Genomic DNA, 20,677 nt, shown 5'->3' on the forward strand with positions numbered 1-20,677 from the left:
TGTTTTGATTGTGGTAATTCTGTGCGCGTCGTACTTTTCGGATGAAAATCGAATTATTCGGATGTTTAAGTGAAAACACAACATTAAATAATCGCTAAAAATGAGTGATTCTGTGGAAAATTGCTTAACTTGTCGGAGAAAACCGGACCAGATGTTACGATTCACCGACAGGGTCAACGGTGAGGACATCGGCGCTGTTGTTGCCAGCCATTTCTGGTTCCAGGTATGTATCTTTCCAAAACACACTGCACAGTGGTCCTGAACTAGGTGTTGCTTATAAATATAAATATAAATGCTAAGAATATTAAATTATCGGTATCTTTCAGGTTGACCAGTATGAAGGTCGAGTGCTGTGTAATATCTGTTGGGATAAGATCGAAGATTTCCACAAGTTTTACTGTGAAGTAAAACATCTTTGGGATGAGGATGTCCTGTCCAGTTGCGCTGCGGTCAAGATGGAACGAGATGATGATGATGAAGAATTGGTGCCGTCGGAATTTTTGTTCGCTTGTGATTTGATCAAGGAGGAAGCTGCGTCGAACCAGGTCAACATAGGTGATACTGGTAACTCGCTGGGTGAGGCGGAGGAAAATGATAAGGTCGTTAAAGACCAGGTATGTTATTTGTATGATTTATTTCTGATTCGTTTGGTCTGATCAAAAATATGTTTGCCTCAGGCTCAGCCAGAAGCTACAGATGAATCTGATGAGGATTCAACACTGCCCATCGCCAAAAGATGCCGCCGTAGGAAAGCTAAGGATAGCACGGTGGCTGTGGTACCGAAGAAGCGTGGCAGGCCACTCGGTAAGAAACAATCGGTCGTGCCAACGACCCAGAAAAAGCCAACGACTCGCAAAAAAATCGACCTTTCACTACAATGCGAACTATGCGATGACTCGATAAGAGTTTTCAAAAGACACGAGGCTTTGCAGATGCATAAATTGGTCAAACATTCGGAACAGCTGGAGAAGAAGTTCAGTTGTGATCTGTGCGATAGAGCCTATGCTTACGATTGGCAACTTTCCGGGCACAAGAGTTGGCATCAGAAGGAAGCATTGAACATCTGCTGCAACATCTGTAACAAACAGTAAGTTATAGCATTTGGGTATTTGTACAATAATTATGCTAATTTGGTTTCTTGTTGTTAGTTTCTACTCGGGTCGCACACTGAACAATCACATGCAGGCCAATCATCCGGAGAGCGTAACTCAAGATGGCACCTCAAACGATGGAACGTCGGATCGACAACGACCACCAGTAGCGCCGAAGGGACAACCTCTGAACGTTTCGCTAGCTTTTCCAACTCCAAGCGAAGAAGTTATGAACGAGTTGATTCGTAAATTCTGTCCACTAATCTGCGACAAATGTGGATTTTTGGCGGAAACTTTCTTCTATCTGAAGCAACACTTCAGACAAGATCACCAAAACCATGTGTACGCCTTGTGCTGCGACAAGAAGTTCTTCAAAAAGCGATTGCTGTACGATCACTGTCTGCGGCATGAGAATCCGGACGTTTTCCGCTGTGAGGTAGGTTTCGAAACCAGTATATTATTTCAACTCTCTCAAAAAACCTCTTCCGAAAACAGCTTTGTCAGAAATCGTTCACCGAAAAGGAAGGCCTCGAGCGACACAACGCGTGGGTTCACACACCGGATTCGGAAAAACCGTACAAGTGCGACATTTGTGATGCCGCTTTTCCGAAGGAGTACCTGCTGATACCGCACATGCGGTATCATCTGTCCATGGAGCAGAAACACCACGTGTGTGATGAATGCGGCAAAGCGTAAGTATTCTCTATCAAACGCTAAATAATTGCCATGTTTCTGTTTGAAGGGTTATTCAAAATGATATGAAATGGCCTAATGCTTCATCCGCTCGAGTTGTAGAATTCGGAAATTTTGTATTCCAGTTACCTAACTTTTAAGTTTCGAAATTATCAGTTTTCATTCTTGAGCATTTAGCAGTAGTTTTATCTGGTTTTTATGTCAATAACATAAATCCTACGGAATACGCAGTTCTGGGAATAACATTTAGTCGGAGTAATTCGAGTAGTTTGTACATTTATTCTCGCCGGCATCCCGATTTTCCCGATTTCCCTATTTTCTTCAACGACTCTCAGATATTCTAATCAGCTATGATATACGACGATAGAGAGGTCATAAACCTTCGAAACCTGGATCGTTCATGATTAGCAATTTTCAAAACAGGACCCACCTCATTTTTACAGGAGGCATGATGGGTCAGCTAACAGAAAACTCGATTTTTCTCCAACAATACTGCCCATAACTGCATATTTGTAATATTTATTGTAGTTTTTGTCAATATTGAGTTAATACCGGGAACCATCTCCAAATTATCAGTACTTTCATCCACCCAAATGAACTTTACAAGCTTGTTCTACAAAATGTGTAAAACTACCAAGTCGTTTTGTCTCATTATCAAAAATTCATTAATGTAACCGCACACACAGTCACACTGGGAATACACACTAGCCTCATAGCGTATCATCAGTCATATTTTGGTCTTATTATTTTTTCAAAAAATACATACAAGAATGGCTGTGGGAGAGTTAATTGCAAGAGGAATTTTTGTATTTTTTTTTTCAATTTCGATCTTTTTTCATACTTGCGCAAGATGCAAACTTTAAGCTCCATTTTCTCCAATGCCTACTTTTGTCGAATGTGACTCTTATGCAGTTATGGGCAGAAGATACTACATATACATATCTTCTATTTTTCTGTATACATCTATGTTGCGCAAAATTGTGAGTGATAAATTTAAACACTCAGTTTGAGAATATCTATAAACAATGCTAAACTCATGTGTAGTTTTATTCTTCAATCACTGTAGAGTAAGGTGGGGCAAAAGTTCGACCCTAGTTGATTTTTTTTTTTCAAAAAATCGAAGCAGATAAAAACAAATGAATACCGTGTGGTGATTCTACCATCCATGAGCTAAAATTTTGCAGAACAAAGTTACGCCAAATGTCTTTTCAATTTTGAGTTCCTACACTTTTTATATGTGCGTGTCTAATTCCCCACCACTGGGGCAAAAGTTCGAATCAAGTGTTTGTAGAATTTCGTTAACCGTAGCACACTATTTTGAAACTTTGGTTATAGGAATACCTAAAACCAATTGTTATTTGATGTTGGAACTGGAATACACTTTAAAGTTCGATCTGGATTTTACCCAAATCAGGGTTAAATTTACTATGTACATCAAAAATTAGTAGTTTTCCGCCAAATTCAGATAAAACAACATTGTTTTTCAACTTTGATCGAATTTTTTCACTAATTCCATATTTTTTAGAGGTCATATGTACATTTTGCAGAATTATAGATTTTTACCTAAAGTTGCCACATGACTCGAACTTTTGCCCCACTATGTGTAAAATATGATTTTCAAATCTTTTTTGCAAAAAGCTATAGATGCTCAAGCATCGTCAAAATATACCTAGTTACGCCCCAAAATAAAATATCGAATTCGATTTCATTACAATTCCGCTCCATGCGTTGGAAGGACCATCGCATATTATGTACTAATTTTTGATCAAAAACCAACATTTTGTCATAACTTTTCGAAATATTGATCAATTTTCATAATTTTTGGAGTGAAAGACTCTTTCTCAAAAAGGCTTCGACACCCAAAAGAAATAATTTGAATTGAGCTCAAAAACTTCAAAAGAAACTCTCGCCCCACTCGAACTTTTGCCCCACTTTACTCTACTTACAATTTGTACAGCGCCCTAAATTTATATTCAACTGGTTGCCGTTGCGCTGCTTTCCATTTCTACCCTATCATGGTAGAACGATGAGCACGAGGAAGCTGATGTGTGGCTGTTGGTTGTTCCTGTTTCCAGTCCGATTGGGAATCCATTACGAGTTGCTGTTCGCTGATGTCCAAGTATGCGGGTCCATTTGAGCCATGGGCTCTGAAGAGGGTCAGTGTCAGCTGCTTTCAGGGGGAAAGAGCAACTGTCGAAAGTGCCGGGGCTGGGATCGAACCCAAGACCATATGCTTATGAAGCAAATGTGTAGCCACTACGCCACGGGCCCCGGCGACTCATGTGTAGTGAAACTAGTGAAACTCTTCAAGCAAAAACCAGTGTGGAGATGCTCAAGTAACCCAGGGGACTGTTCATTGGCGTATCTAGGATTTTTTTTTAGGGGGTGCCTATGGGGTACCAGCTTCAGTGGCTTCCATGTTGCTTTTTTTGTAAGAAGAAATACCGATCCACCATCAAGCGTCTTTCGTAATTCGGCTTTCGTTACCTTCGGCCTATCGTGGTTCGGCCTTTTGTGGTAGTTACACTGGTTTCGGCCTTTTGTGATTCGGCCTTTCGTGGTTCGGCCTTTCGTATTTCGGCCTTTTGTGTTATTCTCATTTTAACTTACGCTAATTATTCTACACTATTTGGGTGGTAGCTTCATCGCGATGCGTCACCAGTGTCGTCTGCAAAGAATGCATATGACACTCCGTCCACCTTTACAATACGGGCTGTGAAGATATTGTAGAGTGTCGGGTTGAGAACTGATCCCTGGATAAAGTGTTCTTTGCTAGCTCCGTCTTCACTTCTTCGGTACCGAAATAAGGGAGACCACCCGGGTAGACGAGGATATCTAAATCATATCTCAAATCGAACAATTTTTGCTGTCACGAATATCGTACGAATAATTCAAAATGATATAATAGGATGGTTCGTCATATCTTAACGCAGGGGTTTTCAGACATTTCGGCTCGCGGTGCACTTTTTGGAAATAAATCGTTCTACGGCAGGGGTTCTCAAACTTTTTCAGCTTGCGACCCACTTTAGATTGTAAAAGAAATTGGCGACCCACCAGCACATAACTTAAGCTATTTTTGAAAATTTAGTCTGGCCCAAGCGCTTAGTATCGAGTGGACTGAAGAATTTGAGATAAGTTGGCATGTTTCTAATGCGAATTTAACCAGTCTGGATCTATGCAACAAAACAGAACTTCCCAGATTACAAATAATCTATATTACATTTTAAAGAGAAAGAAAACATTCAGTTTATACAAACTTTTTGGGGACATAGTGGTAATTCGCGCTTCTGATGAACTTTTAAAATAAAAAAGTATTTTGCTTGTTCCTTCTCGAAATGGTAATCTAATCCTTTATACGATTATTTTATTTCTATTTAGTTGTAATCACTTATTTTGCTGTTCTGATATCTGTAAAACTTCAAATTATCAAAATTTTCATGAAGTTAAGCTGTACCGAAGTTTTGTAAAAATAAACAAACAATTTAGTGGGATTATCAAACGTTCGGGGGTCTCTTGTCGAAATTTGGTAACTTTTCGTTATTTTTAAGTATTTATTTTTTCTGAAATTCAAACTGAAAATGATTATTGCAAGCAACAACTTGAACTTAATTGTCAAACTCCAAATTTGTCATTAAAGCTATTTTTAAGAACAAAAAATCAGAAACTTATTTTAATTCTTCTGATTAAAAACTCATTGTTTAAGAATCGAAATTAGAACACAGACAGTAGTTTCAATGTTCAATATTCTTCGGACGAAGACTCATAATATGAAATAGAAAAATTGAATTGAATTAAAGTGAAATCTGATTCCTTGAAATATCTCTGCCAAATCCTGTTTAGGATAGAGACGAACCAGCCAAGGGCTGAAAGTCTCTTTAATAAAGACAAATCAATCAATCAATCTGCCAAATCCCTTAGAACCAAATCCCTTTCACATTTTTCTTACAGTAAGACACAAGTTAAATAAGGCACTTATCACAATATCGCTCAAGCTTTCGCGACCCACCAAAATTCAGCCCGCGACCCACTAGTGGGTCGCGACCCATAGTTTGAGAAACGCTGCTCTACGGTGCACATGTGCTTAGAAGGTCCACATCTGCCTACAAGCAGATGGGCTGACAGTTGTCGGCCTGGGTGTGGACTGAGCAATTACAATTACAATAAATCGCTCTACGGTGCACATGTTCATTATTGTTAAAATAAAAAAAAACAATCACAAATTCATAAAAAAAATTGTCGTATTTTTCATAGCAATTCCAAGGTGCATACACTCGTTATTATTTTTTTCACCACTGTCTTACGTTTTTTCTTCACTATCGGAGCATATTGAAGTGACATAGTTATTCGACTCGAAATATTTCTTGCTCAGAATGTTTCTGGAAACTTACAGACAAGATCTTTATGAATGCTGAATGAAATCTTGAGCTGAATTAGTGCTAGTTTGTTTTCAAGAATCTCGACGAGCTTCGAAGACTACTGTATAATTTTAGTGTGTTTTTTTGATAAACGTTGTCCACGACTTTTACTGAATTTCTTAAAAATTTCTAGCAAGACACTTGAAAGGTTTATTTCCAGAAATTTGACATATAGAGGAAATTACCTATTCTCGGCCGTTTTGTTCTCTTCGTCTTTAAGGCTTTTTTGAAACCTATTGAACTCAGAGTTGGTCTCAAATCCTTCCCAACTAAGCTGAATTGTATGGCCAAGTTTCAGGCAGTTTGGCTGACAAAAACCCCATGACAAAGAGATCAAACCTGCCGATAATACCCATTGTCACCCTATTTTTAATAAATTCATTTCAGGCACTCTTGCCAATTCGAAAGGAAATTTCTAAGAAAAACATAAGCACGTTAACAGTAGAATTCCTGGTTAACTGATTTTGATAGATTCCTTCTCTGGTATTAAGCAAATCCACAGAAATAGGGGTAGGCGGGGCAATATGGACACCCTAAGGTTTTTGCCAACTTTACCTGCCAAGATTTCATAAAAGTTTAGTTTTTTGATACATGTATCCTTTTAAAGTCTATTTAGCATCTATTACATAAGAATGCTCACGAAGAAAAATGATTTATCCACTTCAAAAAATGTTATGAAAAATGTTAGTTTTTCATGACCGTCTTCAAGCATACGGGGCAGAATGGACACCCCCATGGGGCAATATGGACACCATGAGACTTTTACGATTTTCGTACATTATTTACACCTAAAAAGTCATTTCATTACAAAAAAACTATTATGGATGAATCATACGCAGAAGTAGTTCATTTTTGTTCAGTTAATTTAAATTTAGGCTGTTTTGGGTAAAGCTTCGTTTTTGTCGGCATGTACAGCTGTGCCTAGAACAACTACTTTCCACTGCTGTACACATGTTAAGCATGTAGATACAGCAAAACTACTTGCATGTGTTCTAGAAATATCAGGTTTTAATCGACCTGCATTAAATTACTCACTAAATCTTATTTTAGATGGTGTGAAAATTATAACTTCCATGCACAAAAAACGGAGGACGCAACTTTTTCGTGTAAAATCAAGTATAATTTTAATTTCGAATGTTTCTTTCCTGAAACTACGTTTTAGACAAATGGACTATATTCTCCATTCATTAAAAGTTCAAAAAAGTTCGCATATTTCAAAATATTGAGGGTGTCCATTCTGCCCCGGGTGTCCATATTGCCCCGCCTACCCCTATTACCAAGATTTCTTTTGAGAAATTTTTAGCGCCATAATTAAGGATGTTTCTCCCTTGACGAGTTCTTGAAAAATATTATCTTTATTAGGAAAATTTTGGCAGACTTGTTACATGATTCTTCGCGAATATCTGAGACGATTTTTGCTGGATTCAAGGTTGACTCGCCAGCTGGAAAAATGGAAATTTTACTCTCAATCCCTTGGAGCGCCTTCCAATAGTTCAGTTGTTCTAATTAACTCGAATTATTTTTCATGAAATATGTAATGAGTTTGAATTTAAATATGCAAGACTTTCCTGAAGTGCTGCGGTGCACTTATCTTGGCTTCGCGGTGCACCAAGTGCACCGCGGTGCATGATCTGAAAACCGCTAACGTAAACCAAAAACCCAAACAAACACGCATAACTGGAGATCGGAAAAGCTATGCGACAAACAACTGTAACATTTCGTTTCAATTTTAGCACTTTAGAGCATTAACATGTAACGAAAATGTCACTTTGTTTGGCTTTTGTAGACGCCATGATTCTTCGGCTTAGTGGGTAGTCTCTACACATGATCATAAATGGCATGATTCTGGGACATTTCGAATTGACTTATCGATAACATAACATTTGATGCAACGGTCAAAGATGCTATTTTGAATTTATATATTTGTTTTCAACGAATAATAACTATTTTACAAATTAAATGTAGGCCGAAAATTGAGGACATTTTTTTTTCACTATGTACCCAAATCTTGGCCCATTAGTAGAGTGACGTCAACAACATTGCTTGCGTATGAACCAGAAAGAACGAAGCAATATTTGGTGTGTGGTGACTGTGAAAATATAACACAATAATTGGGTTTCGTTGTTTTCGTTATTAAGTTTAGAAATAACTGTATTTTAAGTGATTTATTCATAGTTTTGTGAAAAATTGGCTCCGGAAATGCAATTTGAAAGTAAGATTGGTGCACAAACAGTGATAATACTTCAGCAGAAATATTGAAAAAAAGAGAGAATAAGTGGTTCTAGCGCTGGGAAAGCAATAGGCCAACTTTTGTACCATAGACCAACATTGCATACCATCGCATCAAATCTTTTCAACGTAATTAAGCAAGTTCTTGAATATTTGCGTAAGTTTACTTCCAAGTGGTGAAACATGCATTGTCTAGAGTACGTGATGGGGTCAACTAGAGATGGGCGAAACAGTTCTTTTAAGGGAACCATTCTCAATTGAACAGTTCCTTAGAAAGAACTAGTTCTTTTGAACCGTTCTCCCGTTTAAAAATCTTAATGATTGTTTTGTGAATCAAGATTCGACGTTTGTACGTTGTCGTGTTATTTACGTGACCACATAGAAAAGCAAATCTGATTCCGCAAAATGATGCAAGATTTGTGATACTGGGCAATGACCCATTATTTATCAACTGCCGTTTTTCGACCGGCTGCATGTCATCGAAGTATTATTTTTCAAGATGGTTGGGTAGATCATTTACAACATTTGCTATCTCAGAACCCAATACAGTAGACGTTAGATAACTGCAACATGTTTACGTTTCACTTAGCGAACGAAATTCGGTAACTGCAACGACTGACAGATGTCAACAAGTTGTCAAACGACCAAAAATAACCGTGAACGTGATCCGACTGTTCATTTGGGCTAACATGGCGCACCATTTTGACGTTTGGCGGTGCGATAACTGCAAATTTGTTGCACTTACCGGACTTGCAGTTAAAAAGCATTGCAGTTAAACCATTTGCACCGACCGAACGTCTACTGTATTCGTTCATTCAAAAAACTGAATGAAATGTTCTGTGAGACATTTCGTTTTCCTGTTTTTTTTCGAGACCGGAGAACTGCCGTTCTTTTCTAACGAACGACAGTTCAGTCATTTTCGTCTTAGAACTAGTTTTTCGGAACCGTTCGCGAACGGTTTGCCGATCTCTAGGGTCAACATATCCTTTCTAGTGCTATTAATTCATGAGTTCTGGTCAAAATTGTCAAAGCGGCATGCATATTAGGCCAAGGTATGGTACATATACCCTATCACTTTTTGTTTTTGTCGAAATATCTGAAAATTTCTCCATAGATATAAGTGACATTTCAACACACGAACACTAGTGCGGATTTTTCCTCACACAAAATTGCGAGCAAATTCAATGGCTATTCAAATTGCATATGCGAATATCACCCAATCGAATTGGGTAAAACGGGTTAGTAATTGTAAAACTAACGTCCGGGGTAAGAGTGCAAATGTTTTCCTCGCAGTTTCACAACTACATCTACAAAAAAAGTACGCATACATTTGAACGTGATTACCACTATAAGAACTAATTTAGTTCTTCTGCACAAAACGGAACACATACACCCATAGAATTGGCTCAATGTTAGTGAAATGTCATGTGCCCCTTTCTGAGCTGTGGAAACGAAGAACCTCATGCGCTTATTCCCATGATATTCACGACAGTAAGCCATAGTTGAGTGGTAAGCATCGCTGCCTGTGAATCCTAAGGTCGATGGTTCGATGCTGGATGTTGGCATTTTTTTAATTTTTTTTTTATGAAAAAGGTTGACATCTTGTCTGATATTGTTTTTATCTTGTAATGTCTTAACGAGCTATTATTGAGCAATTCACCATACTCGATTTTGCTATTTTTTTGTTCTTTTACCTCTTATATCAATTAAACCAATATCAGGTTTTGTATTTTAGTGTTTCAATCAGTAATAACTGAATGTGCTATTCATTTGATTTTTCCGCCTACTCGGGCAGATAGCACTATTTGTACCGAAACCTCTTCCCGCGTTTGTGTACGATTTGTGAAAAAATCTGCCTTACACCTTTGAAACATCTGTTGAATCCGGGCAAACAGCGACCTTCTCTTAGAAAGGATTTGAATGGCTCCTCTGAGGTTACGAAGCACGAGCTTACATTTACAGAATGTTTACTTACCTTACCGATCAGGCTAAAGCCGGGGTGGCCTCTACTGTACATAGTAGCCGTCTCCACAGATAACAGACGTTTATGCTTATATTGGCAATGTGTGTAAAAATGCTCAACAGCCATTTTGTATGTAACGAGCAGCTGAAACTCATGTAGCAATCAGTTAAGAGATGGCGCAGTGATCGATATTCAGTGATCGCTTTCAAGATTGCATGCACTAGGTAATTTTACATTCAAGATTGTATTCGATCTTGAATGAAACTGGAACTTTGAACTATTCTTGCATTCAAGTTAGATGTAATGTCGCAATAAGTTGAGTAGATGGCGGTACCCTGATAAAACATATCATAAAAATACGATAAATTTTATTGTTACAACACCATTTTTTCGAAAAATATTCACCATTAAACATATTGTAATTTACACGGCACACTCACCATCACCCCTATTGTTCTATACCATTCGGCGAATGGTAAATGGCACTTTTACAATAAAAAATGGTTGTCGTTATGTATCTTAACCATAACATTTTGAGAAAATTTTCATACACTTTTTCGCGAAAAACAATAGAATGTACTGTGTTTTTATGAGACATTTTTAGGGCAATTTTCAAAAGATAACAATATATCTTAATGTTTTTTCATTGTTCTTACAATACAAATACAACTAATTGAATGGCGTCAAATGAATCGTTGTTACAATAATATTTGTTGTTATTTGTAAGCAGTTTTCACTTTTGAAAATCAATAGAATTTATATTTCCCGCTAACATTTATATCCAGCATTTACGAGCACTAACGTCCGCCAGAATGATATGCACATTTTATGATAAGAATCAAACACTCTGATGTCTGTCTGATATGTATTGCTTGGCAGCTGTTGATAAGATCTATCTTCAATCTTTTCAAATAACTGTCAAATATCACAAGTCAGACCTCAGGTCGTATGATCCATACCATAAATCGTTCACAATTCATGTGGCCATTAGTATATGTAAATGCTGGAGAAAAATGTTACCGAGAAATATGAATTCTTTAGTTTTTCAAAGGCGAAATCTGTTTACATAACAACAAATATTATTGCATGTTTATTTTAACATCGGTTCAATTGACCCCATTAAACTAATTGTATTTGTATTGTTATCAATAGTAGTTTACTATTAACTAGATTCCTTTAATTTATTGGAAAACATTAGATAAATCATTGTTCATCTTTTTCTTGTCGTAACTTCCTCACTTGGCTAAACCTGCTTTTCAGCTAGTTTTTTTTCTATAAGTACTTCCTCAGTTATTCATTGAGAGCTTCCTCTGCCAACACGGCTTGACGTCTGTCAGTCGTTGAAGTTTTAGCGAATAACATTCGATAACCGAAACATCTACTGTACTCAAATTTAAAGCGAAAACTATAAAAAATATGTCAAGTGATTTTGTATTTGATTATACAAACATGATCCAAGCAACAATAATATTTATTGTTATGTATTTGTTACAAATTGTTTTTAAGTGTAATTGAGAAATAAATTCTTTTTATTTGGAAATTTATTTATCTAGAAATAAACTCTAATAAAAAGTCCATGAGAACTTTGCAGGCACTTTTGCAACTATTTAAAAACAACTTAAATAATTTTTTACTGATAGTAACTTTAAATTATTATAGAACTATTGAAAAACAATCGAATCAATTAGTCACTAATAAAGCTAATGTTCACTTATTGTACGAACTATATGGGCTTGACTTCAATTGTAAAAAGTAACAATACATCTACTATGTGTTTTATTGTTAACAATAAAACCAGTCATTTGTTAATAATATTTACCATGTAATGAATGGTAATTTTTTATCCGGGTAGTGAGCCAACGTATATCGTTTTGAACATTTACACAGGATTCTGCGAAAAATTTGTACTAGCATAAACATCTGTTATCTGTGCCGTCTCCAGTCCACTCGGTCCATGGCAGTTTGTCTCCAGTTCCGCACTCTGCGTAGGGTTCGCAGATCGTCCTCCACTTGGTCGACCCACCTAGAGTTCTGCGGAGTCCAAAGTAAGCACGATTTCCTGCCACAAAGTGCCTCTGAATTTCTCTGCTGGTGTCGTTGTCGGCAGTCACCAGTGAGCCCAAGTAGGGTAGCGAACCACTTGGGCAGCGGCCGGTATTTTGGCCACTCTTCGCTATAACTCAGTCAATTCCAAACCAGTTGACTTGAAATTATGTACACGGCTAGATACTATACGTATCTCATTGCGTTTCAAAAATTGTGTCAATTGGTTCAGAATAATTCAGTCAATTATTGACTGAGTTATAGCAGAAAAGTGCCCAAAATAGGACCCCTGCCGAGATGGTTCCACTTCCCTACACAAATTCTTCAACCGCCTCGATTTCATCTCCGTCGATATGAATTCGGGGTGGCGGGCGCGGTGATTCCTCCCTGGAGCCCTTTGCCATCATGTACTTTGTCTTTGACACAGTAATGACTAATCCGATTCGCCTGGATTCACTCTTTAGTCGGATGTACGTTTCCGCCATCGTCTCAAATTTACAAGCAATAATATCAACATCATCAGCGAAACCAAGCAGCTGAACGAACTTCATGATAATCGTTCCACTCGTGTTTAACCTCGCTCTCCTTATTACACATTCTAACGCAATGTTGAACAGCAAGCACGAAAGACCATCACTTTGCCGTAACCCATCTGCGAGATCAGTTGACAGCCGCTGCCCGTGTGCAATAGACGTGTTTCTACACAGTACAAGTTTCCTTGACCTGTTTCGTGATTCCTATTGTAAACGAATTTTGCATTCTGTGCAAAATGTCGTCCTATAGGAAGAATACCCTCGTCGTAGACTTTAGTGGTCTGCCGAAGCGACCTTCCTTAGAGAAGGTGGAGGAGTTTCTCAAGGAATTCATCGAACTTGACATGGCCGACGTCAGAAATATTCAGGTGCATAATCTCAAAAACTACGTCTTCATTGAAATGAACGACGCAGGCGTAGCTGCACGACTACACAAGCAGCATCATTTGCGGCATTCGTTTACACATCAAGGGGCGATATACAATATCCCTATCTACGTCGATGGTCCAACTACCACCGTTAGGATCCTCGATCTACCGCCACAACTATCAAACTCCGTTATCTCTAATCACTTGCAACAGTACGGTAAGGTTATCTCTGTTCAGAACGAAGTATGGAAGAACTTTTTCCCGGGCGTACCAAATGGTGTGCGAGTGGTGCAAATGCGGTTGGAGAAACCAATACCGTCTTGTATTGTGGTGGAGAACTACAGTACACTCATCCGATTTCCAAGCGATCGTTCGGCACGAGGCGACAAACAACAAAAACTCCAAACACCATCAACCTCCACTAATGAGCAGACCAAAACTGACGATATCCTACACACACACAACACGTTGCTGCTAAGCCACCAGCGGACCAGAGCAGTGGATCTAATGCGAGCGAGTCCGATGCCGACAACGAGCACACTGACAACGGCGACGATCATGCAGCGAGCACAATAGAACCCGGGAAGCGGCGGTTGTCTTCTGAAGCTGATGGCAAAATAGAAAACGATTCAAAGCGTGCATGCAATGAGGATGGCCCAATATCTGATTCCGAATGGAAAGTACATAACACTAGGTCAAAAAGAAAAAGTAATGAAATAAAATTGAATGATGTTTTGTAATGTTACAAATCCAAAGGACACGAATGCACCCCAGTGTAAAGTGTCATTAATAAATTAATAATAATAATAATCTGCGAGATTCGAAGGGACTCGAGAGTGTCCCTGATACTCAAACTACGCACATCACTCGATCCATCGTCACCTTGACTAATCGTATCAGTTTATCCAGGAATCCGTATTCGTGCATAATCTGCCATAGCTGTTCTCGATCGATTGCATCATGCGCCGATTTGAAATCGATGAACAAGTGTCCCGACTCGAGACTCGAGGGCGATGTGTGGGCACGTTGTATTCGCGGCATTTCTTCGCGGTACAGCTCTTCCACCGCTTCGCGATCTCGTTCTTCCTGTTGGCGCTCCTTCCTCCGGAAGACTGAGTTCTGCCTGTTCCGCGCCTGTCTGTACGTGCCTCATTCGCTCTCGTACGGTGTTCCAGCATCCACTAAGTGCAAAATTTGACAAGTTTTTGCAATTAAAAAGCAATCAAGTGTCAAATTTGTGCTGTCAGTCATGCTATCAGTGCATTTTGATGCACTTTAGTGTCAAAGTGACGTTGCAATTACCGAATGGCATTCGCTCGTTGCAATGTAAACATGTTGCAACGAGCGAACGGCCGCTGTACCGGTCTGTACATTTTTGTATGCAAAAAACCTGGCTAAATCATTTACTAGGACTCTGAAGGTAAGCCATACAGATTTCATACTCGTTCTCAAGTTTTTTTTAACAAAACAAACCCTAATGGAAGTCCTCAGAAACCCAAAGATCAATATGTTGTTTGTTCAATCGACTTGTCGATTTGTCGTGGAATATTTAACCCACACAGTTTTCTTTCTTTCTCAGTTTTGGAACAGAAAACAACTTGCGGCAACATCAGCAAACCGTACATGGCCCTGAATACAAGTTGGTTTGTGATATCTGTGCCAAAGGATTTATTAACAAGACGCTTTTCGATGCGCACTTATTGACGCACACCGAAGAAGGAGCTGCCAGTTTGAAACAGCAATGCCCCCACTGTAAGAGATGGCTGAAGAATAGAAGTTCTTTTAATCGCCATAAATGGCGATGTATGGCCGATGGTACCGTAACGTGCGATATTTGTGGAAAGGAAGCGGCTAACAAGGACAGCTTGGCCTCCCATAAGCGACTACACCACTCAGATCACCCCGGGTACAAGTGCAGCTTCTGCGGAAAGGGCTTCAAACGTGCCATTCGGCACAGGGAACACGAGGCGAACCACCGGGGGGAGGTTCTGTATCAGTGTCAGTTCTGTCCCTATTCGTGCAATTCAAACTCTAACATGTACACCCATAAGAAAGCGGTTCACGCTGAATTGTGGGGAGAAGTGATTGCAAATCGATTTTATAAGCGATAGTTTCTGAAATATGTGTGCATGAATAAGTAAGATTAAGAAAAACTTATGAATATCGAATGTTTAAAAGTCATTCAGATGTTTCAGTTTTCTAAGGCATTCCGAAATATCATTAAAATACGTTTCAATAACGTATTATGTTTGTTATTTATGGATTGACCGATATGGTCAATCGAATTGTGCCATCACTTCCTCCCCCAAATTAACCTACAGCCTGACGTGGCAGGCGCCATACTCGCCTAAAAAATAGATGATCACATTGAACCACGGGCAATCAATCAAGTTCACGATTTGGCGCGAGTATGTATTAACGGATTAAGATATTTTTTTCAGTAGGCAATACGATGTATGCCGGATCTTGTTCTAAATAAAATTAGCATGGAACGAGCTCACTGCTTAATAAGAACAGGTGTCACTTTTCGTAATCAACTCAATCATCGGTGGCTTACTCATATCCAAACGACAAAACCAATTATACCTACCTACCTAAATAAGCAATAAATTTCCGAATTTTACAAATCGAGCAGCGGAAACTACGGGATACCTACTTTGTTCGAAATTTTACTAATTTTCTTTCCTCGCAGTTGTGGTTCGGAATCCTACCTACGGATACATAAGCAAACCTTGCATGGTGCCTTGTGCAACATGGTTTGTGATATCTGTGCCAAAGGATTCGCAAACAAGGGGCTCTTTGATGAGCACCTTCTCAAACACACCAAAGAAGGAGCTGCCAGTTTGAAGATGCAATGCGAAAAGTGTAAGAAATGGCTGAAAAACCATAACAGCCACAAACGCCACGTGTCACGTTGTATACCCGGGACCATGGGCCAGAAGAACGACTGGTGCGATCTCTGTGGAAAGGATGTGGCCAACTTGGGCACCCACAAACGGGTCAATCACGTGGAACGGCCAATGCTGTCCTGCAGCTACTGCGGGAAGCAGTTCAAACGCGCCATTCGACACAAGGAGCACGAGGCCACCCACCGGGGAGAGGTTCTGTATCAGTGTCCATTCTGTCCTTATCATTGCAATTCCAACTCCAACATGTACACCCATAAGAACACGGTTCATACGGAACTGTGGGCAGCGAAACTGGCGGAACGATTTTCTAAGTAGTACCTGATTGAGGCATATTTCGTTCTTTAGGTTTTAGGAGATAAGTAAGAATATCTTATTTTTGTCAATATGAAATGTAGCCACATGTTTAAATTATCTGAGACATTCCGAAATGCCATTTGTTTGCTTAAAGTTGGTTCATTCTACAAGCTGCTGGCACTACGATAGCCTTTTGCCTTGTTGCCTTGGTACTCCATGCCTGTTCTCTAAGCCGACTACGTGCTCCTTGAAGTGCCGCTTCCACCTTTCAATTACCTCGCGTTTGTCTATCTTTCGTTTTTTCTCCATTTTTCGCGGTTATTCAGAAGAAGGTCAAATGCTGAGCAACTTATAAATTTACATAAACTTACCTTAAGCTGACAGCGGCGTAATATGAGTTGATCTTTGAGACGCGCCTCGAAGGCCGAAGAAAAGAGAAGAGGGACGTTTCTCGACGGCCGTTGTGAAATGTAAAAGAGGGACGCGTCTGGAAGGCCGTCGAGAAATAAAAAAAGAGATGCTTTTCGAAAGGCCTTCGAGAAAAGGAATAGAAGGAAGCACCTGGAAGGCCGTCGAGGAATGGAAAAGAGAGACTGTGAAAAATTAAGTAGTCTGGGAGTTTATGACTTCCGGAATGGCATTGCGCACGCGTCGTGATCATCATCATCATCATCGGATCGGAATGGTAACCACGGAAACCGAATAAAAAACTGGTGGGGTATAAATATGTGGCATTTCACCCAGGCTAGTCAGTTCTAAACGAATCGTCAAATACATTGTAATTTATCCGTAATAAATCAAGTTAGTTCGTAACACGTGTTTCTCTGCTATCTACAAGATTCCTACTCCCAGTATTCCGGTGGACCAGGACTCGAGTATTGGAGTTTTCGCATGAAGATGTTACTGGATTCGGCTGATGTGTTGCGTACTTTACCCGCCAGAAGCGGCGGCGGCGAAGCCAAAATTCGACGAAGAGGATCGGAAAGCGAAGAGTTTCATCGTTCGATTCCTGGCGGATGAAGCATAGACTTAATGTTGGATGAAGTTTTGGAAGTTGTCCGGGACAAACACAGTGCGCAGGAGATGTGGTCAAGCCTGAGCGACGTTTTTGATAAGAAGTCTGTGGCCAGTCAACGCTCCTGTGGAAACAGCTTGGTCGCCTACTGATGAAGGAGGGAGCTTCGATGCGGTTCCACCTTTTGGCGTTCGACGATTTGTTGAGGTAATGCAAAAGGGCCGGTGTGAATCTGGTGGACTAAGCTGGAAAATCTTAGGAAGGTGGCCCTTAACCAGGATTTGGTCATGCAACGGCTACTTGCGGAAGAGCAAAAGCGTGCTGACCGCATGGGCGAAACTGTTGATGACAGACCGGCGGCGTTCGTTGGCCAAAATCGAAGCAAGCGGGATGAGTGGTGACAAATTCAAAGTCAAACCGGTCACATGAAGAAGTACTGCAAGAAGAAGGAAGTGCATTCTGCCACGAGCCACAAAGGTACAAGTTTTATGGTGAACCGTGATAAACCGTCCAAGCCAAACGGCGGCTGGACCACGTCGCCAAGCTGGATTCCGGGGCGAGCGATCACTTGGTCAACGTGACGACATTTTTCGACTCGCTGGAACGGCTGCCACGGGCACACAGCGTGGCAAAGGTCGGTGAGGACCTGATTGCGTGAGAAGAAAGGTAATGGCTACAGTAACCATGGCGTGCCTCTCAACGTGCAGAAAGTGCTGCACGTGGTGAATCTTGGGGACAATCTGCTCTCCGTGAAAAAGCTAGCAGCCGCTGGCATCGAGGTGCAAAGCCGTGCTCAAGAAGGACGGTGTGACCATCGCAACCGCACCAATGAAGGGCAACCTGTACGAGCTCGATATCAAGGTGAGTCACTCAACTGCTGCTAACGTTTGTCAGGTGGAGCAAAACCAGCTCTGGCATCGGCGCCTGGGGCATCTTGGCCAAGGTGGAATGGCCAAAGTCTTGCAGAAGAAGCTGACGACTGGTGTGGACTTCGAACCTGGACAAAATCGATTCTGCGATGTCTGCGCCCAGGGAAAGCAGTGCCGAAAATTTTTCGACGGAACGCGTCAACAGGCGACGCGACCCCTCGAGCGGATCCATTCGGACGTATGCGGCCCAATTGACCCGCCGGCATGGGATGGACCAAGACGCACTTCGCCATGATGTACACGATGAAGAAGAAGTCGGAAGTCTTCGAGAAGTTTCAGGAGTTCGAAGCGCTCGTGTCCTCACAGTTTGGGATGAAGATTTCGAAGCTCATTGTGGATCGTGGTCGGGAGTAGGTATGGCTCGACCACGTAGAAAGGCTTCTACGAGCGAAATGGCATCCATGTCGAACCCACAGTCGCTTACACGACGCAAACAGAATGGTGTGGCTGAGCGATTCAACCGGACGCTGGTGTAAAAGTGAGGACCATGTTAATCGATTTGTCGATGCTCAAATCGATGTGGTGCGAAGCAGCAGTAACAGCGGTGTGCCTCATCAACCGCAGCCCATTGACGGCATTGTCGGAAGGCGTTACTCCGGCGGAATGTTGGATCTGATTCAAACCGGATTTGTCGAAGCTGCGCGTTTTTAGTTGCAAGGTCTCCGCGTGGGTTCCATCTCAACATCGCAAGTAATTGAATGCCAAGAGTGAAGAAGTCGTCATGATTGGATATCGCCTATGGAATCGAAGAACCAAAAAGGTGTCCCATAAACGTGAAGCCGCTGAAGACCAAGTGGGCATTTCTTATCGAAGAGGATGAAAACGGACGAGATGTGCGATACAAGGCTCGACTCGCCGCGAAAGGATTCCAGCAGAAGCCAGGACTGGACAACGAAGAAACGTATGTTCCGGAAGTCAAGCTAGCGACAATCATGATCATCCTTGCGGTGGGCGTCCGCGAGGGCCTCTTCTTCCATCAGAAGGACGTGAAGACCGCCTTACTTCATGTTGAATTGAAGGAAAACATCTACTTCAGTGCTCCAGATGGCGTCACTGTACGGTCTCAAGCAATCGCTGCGGTGTTGGAATCAAAAGTTCACCAGCCACATCGAGAAGCTGGGCTTTGTTCGAACAAAGAGGAACTACTGTGTATACACGGCGTGTGTATGGGAAAGGTTTATAACAAAAAATTGGGCATCGCCAAATTTTTCGCTATTCAAAAATAAAGACTTCCAGCTTTCATTTGCACGGTCCCTCAAAAAAATCCACCGAGGGATCTCGAACAACTTTTTCAGAATACTGTTTTTCCCCATACAAAATGAACGGTTCCAAATTAATCCCTATTTCTACTTAACAAACATACCCAATTTTTGTATGAAAAAGTTCCCCCGATGGAATATTTCGATGTTGGGCTTGAATGAAAGCTAGTAGCGTCAACTTTCACGTAACGTAAAAATTAGCGATGCCTATTTTTTTGTAATAAATTTCTTATACCAGACACACCGTGTATACGTAAGATACCAGGACGGGGATGCAGTGTGCATCATATTGTAAGTAGATGATCGCATTGCGGGAAAACCTTGAGCACCATCAAGATGATGAAGAAGAAGTTGGCCTCGGTATTTGCCATGACCGATTGCGGTGAGTTGCGGCATTTCCTCGGAATGCGAATCGACTACAAGGTTTAGGTGCGAGGGACCCTGAAACTGTCGCAGGGGTCGAATAAGTATCGGGAAGGTTCTTCAACGTTTCGGAATGAGTGAGTGTAATACGACTCGAACTCCGATGAAGTAAGGACTCCAATTGCCGGTGATCCATACCGGCTGCTCGGTAGCTTGATGTACGTCCATGCTCTGCGTCAGGCTGGACGTGTGTTATTCCGTTGGGTATCTCGGGTGGTTCCAGCAAGATTCTTCGACCGTCTACTGGAACGCTCTGAAGCGAGTGGTACGCTATCTAAGTGGTACAAAGTTGTGTTGCATTACCGGAGGAACACAAGGCAAAAGCGCTCGTCGGTTATGCCAACGCCGATTGATCGGCCGACCTTTAATCCCGAAAGTCGGTAAGCAGATACGTCTTCAAGGTGTGTGGATGTACCGTGTTGTGGAGCAGCAAGAAGCAAGAATCCACCGTGTCGTTGTCGTCGAGCGATGTTGATTGCGTTGCGCTTAGTGCAGCGGCAACTGACGCCTTAT

General features: G+C 40.9%; 2 protein-coding genes across 3 annotated transcripts; both read left to right on the forward strand.

Moving 5' to 3' along the window:
• Window positions 1–79: 79 nt before the first annotated feature.
• LOC109432971 (zinc finger protein ZFP2-like) lies at window positions 80–16,638 on the forward strand. 2 transcript variants are annotated; one of them, XM_062845202.1, is made up of 6 exons: window positions 80–223; window positions 327–614; window positions 678–1,087; window positions 1,149–1,527; window positions 1,587–1,783; window positions 16,028–16,638. In XM_062845202.1, the coding sequence occupies exons 1-6, from the start codon at window positions 101–103 to the stop codon at window positions 16,557–16,559; spliced, it is 1,929 nt and encodes a 642-aa protein (XP_062701186.1). In that variant the 5' UTR covers window positions 80–100; the 3' UTR covers window positions 16,560–16,638. The 2 variants fall into 2 exon arrangements, with proteins under 2 accessions (XP_062701186.1, XP_062701185.1); XM_062845201.1 differs by lacking the exon at window positions 16,028–16,638 and adding an exon at window positions 14,915–15,516.
• Window positions 16,639–18,381: 1,743 nt separating this feature from the next.
• Window positions 18,382–18,717, forward strand: LOC134289016 (uncharacterized). Its single transcript, XM_062854997.1, has one exon. The coding sequence runs from the start codon at window positions 18,382–18,384 to the stop codon at window positions 18,715–18,717; it is 336 nt and encodes a 111-aa protein (XP_062710981.1).
• Window positions 18,718–20,677: the final 1,960 nt, after the last annotated feature.

The sequence above is a fragment of the Aedes albopictus genome, chromosome 1 (genome assembly GCF_035046485.1).
Source record: "Aedes albopictus strain Foshan chromosome 1, AalbF5, whole genome shotgun sequence".
NCBI classification, from domain to species: domain Eukaryota; kingdom Metazoa; phylum Arthropoda; class Insecta; order Diptera; family Culicidae; genus Aedes; species Aedes albopictus.

Bases quoted from the DNA above. Each gene is read 5' to 3' on its own strand.
- LOC109432971 (XM_062845202.1), top strand. From the start codon at position 101: ATGAGTGATTCTGTGGAAAATTGCTTAACTTGTCGGAGAAAACCGGAC. The intron at 224-326 runs GTATGTATCTTT...GGTATCTTTCAG, and splicing joins CCAGCCATTTCTGGTTCCAG to GTTGACCAGTATGAAGGTCG. The intron at 615-677 runs GTATGTTATTTG...TGTTTGCCTCAG, and splicing joins ATAAGGTCGTTAAAGACCAG to GCTCAGCCAGAAGCTACAGA.
- LOC134289016 (XM_062854997.1), top strand. From the start codon at position 18,382: ATGAAGGGCAACCTGTACGAGCTCGATATCAAGGTGAGTCACTCAACT.